The sequence below is a fragment of the Drosophila subpulchrella genome, unplaced genomic scaffold, assembly GCF_014743375.2.
Source record: "Drosophila subpulchrella strain 33 F10 #4 breed RU33 unplaced genomic scaffold, RU_Dsub_v1.1 Primary Assembly Seq354, whole genome shotgun sequence".
Lineage (NCBI taxonomy): Eukaryota > Metazoa > Arthropoda > Insecta > Diptera > Drosophilidae > Drosophila > Drosophila subpulchrella.
In genome coordinates, this window is record NW_023665577.1 from 6,341,529 (window position 1) to 6,344,868 (window position 3,340).

At 53.2% G+C, this 3,340-nt stretch overlaps 3 protein-coding genes across 3 annotated transcripts; 1 reads left to right on the top strand and 2 right to left on the bottom strand.

Annotated features, from left to right (window-relative positions):
- Positions 1-43: 43 nt before the first annotated feature.
- LOC119560505 (glycine, alanine and asparagine-rich protein) lies at positions 44-1,016 on the bottom strand. The gene has a single exon (XM_037873979.1). The coding sequence runs from the start codon at positions 967-969 to the stop codon at positions 94-96; it is 876 nt and encodes a 291-aa protein (XP_037729907.1). The 5' UTR covers positions 970-1,016; the 3' UTR covers positions 44-93.
- A 344-nt stretch (positions 1,017-1,360) lies between these two features.
- Positions 1,361-2,395, bottom strand: LOC119560441. The gene is made up of 2 exons (XM_037873884.1): positions 2,287-2,395; positions 1,361-2,228 (listed from the first exon to the last, which is right to left on the bottom strand). Exons 1-2 carry the CDS (start codon positions 2,368-2,370, stop codon positions 1,515-1,517), a joined length of 798 nt encoding a protein of 265 aa, XP_037729812.1. The 5' UTR covers positions 2,371-2,395; the 3' UTR covers positions 1,361-1,514.
- On the top strand, positions 2,329-3,315 carry LOC119560440. Its single transcript, XM_037873883.1, has one exon. The coding sequence runs from the start codon at positions 2,443-2,445 to the stop codon at positions 3,289-3,291; it is 849 nt and encodes a 282-aa protein (XP_037729811.1). The 5' UTR covers positions 2,329-2,442; the 3' UTR covers positions 3,292-3,315.
- Positions 3,316-3,340: the final 25 nt, after the last annotated feature.

Sequence of the window (3,340 nt, forward strand, 5' to 3'; positions counted from 1 at the left end):
AAAACGCTTTAACTTTTAATAGACTAAACTAATAAAACCGAAAGCGAAACATAACAAAATATAGAAAATATCGACTGGTCCCTGAGTTTGGTGCTACATCTTAGCTGCTTCGGCGGCGAACTTTTCGGCCAACTTCCTTGGACCCCATCGCACCTGCTGGCGGTGGGTCATCCGCCGTGACCTTTGGGCCTTCTGTTTGGCCTCCACCGCTGCACAGGCCGCCTTGTAAGCCGCCTGCTTGGTCTTCTCGAAGTCCGACTTGGCATCGGTCATTTGCCTGCCGAGATTCTCCACCCGATGCTTGGCCGCCTCCAGGAGCTGCGTCTTCTCGGCCAGCTCCTGCTGCGCCCCACTGGCCACGTTCTCGATATTGGCCATATTGGCGGTGGCGGCCATCACGAGGCTCTTAAGCTGATTCAGCTGCGTTTGGGCCTCGTGGGCGGCCGCTGCGGCGGCATTGGCATTCGCCTGGGTGTTCTGCAGCGATGAAGTCACCTCACTGACCACCGCGTCCGCTTCGGTCATCTCCTGCTGCAGCTGTTCCACAATCTGCTGCTTTCCGGCCAGCGCTGCCTCCGCTGCTCGGGCGGATTGAGCTGCCTTGGCGGCCAGTTCGGTTTTGACCTGGGAAGCAGCCGCCTCGGCAGCTGCCATTTGGGAATCGCTGGCTGCTTTCGCCTCCAGAGCAGCCTTTTGGGCAATGTTCGATGCCTTGGCCTTGGGATCGCCACGGCCCAAGACGCCGCCGCCTTTGCCCCCTGCGTCGCAGGAGATCTTCTTGTTGCCCGTGTCCGAACAGCCTCCGGATCCGCCACCTCCTCCGTCTGCTCCATCCACGCTGGCATCCCCGTACAAGCTGGACAGACAGTGCTTGGCATTCGGTTGGGCAGGTCGGTAGTGGAAGCTCTCCAGTCGGGGACACGTATGCAGGAGTAGCAGGACGATGAGCAGCGCTTTCGTGCCAGGCATATTCCGATCGAATATTTGAAAACATCCGGCACTGACTCCATTCGGAAAGCCTGATGTGACCGGGAAGATATAATCAATCCTTGGAACACCCAAGTATGACATAAGATGGCATTCATGCTTTCTTCTTTATGCATAATACAATTCATGTATATGTAAATGCAACAAAATAACTATTAAAAGTAGAATCAATAGACGTTTCGTTATTAGAAAAGATTTATTAAGTCCCAATTTTCTTTATTTGATAAACTGATAACAAATAAATTCAGATTTTTTCCGAACTTAAGAATTCGCGTTTTTCCAATTTATTTTTTAACACGATTTTCAAATACAACATTTTAAACAATGCTCCTAAATTTAGGCTATGCTATTGTTTCTTTAGATGTTTTCACTATTTTAGTCCACTTGTTTATTTTGCTGATTAAAAACAAATCTTAATTTAATGGCAACTACAAATAATCTAAAATTCTGATCACCAGTATAAACCATTTTAAATGTCTTCTCTTTCCTTCGCTACCAAAAGATCACCAGCCTTATAATAATCTTTTCTAGCTCGTGGAGGACGCAGAACTGATCTCCCTTTGCTGCCTTTGGGCCTTTTGCTTGGCCTCTACTGCTGCACAGGCTGCTTTATAGGCCGCCTTCTTGGTCTTTTCGAAATCCTGCCTGGCGGACATCACTTGCCTGGTGATGCCCTCCACCCGTCGCTTGGCCGCCTCCAAAAGCTGCGACTTCTCCACCAGCTCCATCTGGGCGCCATTGGCAAACATTTCGATGTTGCTCAGCTGAGCGGTGGCCTCTTTCACTAGGAGTCTCAGTTGATCCAACTGGAGCTTGGCATCGGAGACAGCCACTACGGCGGAATCGGCGTTCGTCTGGGTGCTATGCAGCGAGTTCTGGACCTCGTCCACCACCGCCTCCGACTCCTTTTGCTCCAGCTCCAGTTGCTCCAGGATCTGCTGCTTGCCGGCGAGCGCAGCCTCCGCCGCTCGAGCCGCCTGGACGGCCTTGTCGGCCAGTTCCAGTTTCACTTGCATCGAGGCAGCCTCTCCGGCGGCCACCTGAGCGTCGTTGGCCGCCTTCGCATCCTGGGCGGCCTTTACTGCAATGCTGGAGGCCTTGCTCTTGGCATCCTTCTGGTTGATGCCACAAGATCTTTGAACTCCCTCACATCCCGCTGCGCCGGATGCTTCTCCTCCAATCTCCCTTTTCTCATTGTTTGGCTCATACAACCAAGCCAAATCAGGAGCTTTGTTGGGCACCTATTGGAAAACAGAGAATAGTTTAGAGTGAGCTTTGGTTTAAGGGTTTACGACTGACCTTTTCACTTGGCATTGTTAGATGGCTCCGGGAAACGTAAGCAATGTTAAGCAGGATTAGGCACATTGCCTGGCAATAGAGCATAATCTCGATTTCCGGACTTGACAGGCATTCCTGTCAGACTGACAGTCGGAAAAATGCCCGAGACTACGGAAAATGCGGATAGACGCTCAGATCATGTGGCTAATCATTGTTTTGTCCTCGCTCCTGGCACCCGCAACTGGCAACCACTATCGCACCCGCCGGAGGCACATGCCCTCAGAGGATTCGGACCTGATGAAGAGTCTTGCTGGTGGCGGCGGAGGTGGAGGCGGAGCTGCTTGCGACATGTCGGGTGAAGCGAGCAGTACCCAGCCGAGGAAGTCGATGCGAAATCACGGAAATGCCAAGCAGAGGTCATCCGGTATCGCCGTCCAGGCGGCCAATGAGGCGAAAAAGGCCAACGAGGACATGGCCACGGCCGTGAAGGTGGCCGCCGATAAGATCAAGAACGAATACGCCGACAAGGCATCCGCTGCCGCCAAGGCCGCCGAGGCGGTGCTCGCCGGAAAGGGTCAGGTGCTGGAGCAACTGGAGGCGGAGGTGCGGGAGGCTGAGATGGTGGTGCAGGAGGAGAACCAGGAGCTGATCACCGCCGAGGCAAATGCACAGCTGGCCAGCAGGGCGCACAATTTGGGCCAGCAGGAGCTGAAGACGCTGACCACATGCCTCAAACTGGCCAAGGACAACCGGGATACCTCGGAGCAAGTATACGCCGTGTGGCAACAGTCGCTGACCGACAAGACCGCCCTCCTGGAGGCTGCCCAGCGGAGGGTCACTGTGCTGATGCGACAACTGAGCGACGCTCGAGTAGATTACGAGAAGACCAAGAAGGCGGCCCTCAATGCAGCCAGAGCCGCCCAGGAAGCCAAACAGCGGATCGAGCAATCGGAGACCTCCGATTCCTCCTCCTCAGATCGCGGAAGATGTCGACGTGCCTGGCGGCAGTACAAGGATAACCAATGATACACATAATTACCTATATTTTCCATATAAAATTAGATAAATAAATCGA

Coding starts and splice junctions, on each gene's coding strand:
- LOC119560440 (XM_037873883.1), top strand. CDS start 2,443: ATGCGGATAGACGCTCAGATCATGTGGCTAATCATTGTTTTGTCCTCG.
- LOC119560441 (XM_037873884.1), bottom strand. CDS start 2,370: ATGCTCTATTGCCAGGCAATGTGCCTAATCCTGCTTAACATTGCTTAC. Junction 2,229..2,286: donor TAACAATGCCAAGTGAAAAG/GTCAGTCGTAAA, acceptor GTTTTCCAATAG/GTGCCCAACAAAGCTCCTGA.
- LOC119560505 (XM_037873979.1), bottom strand. CDS start 969: ATGCCTGGCACGAAAGCGCTGCTCATCGTCCTGCTACTCCTGCATACG.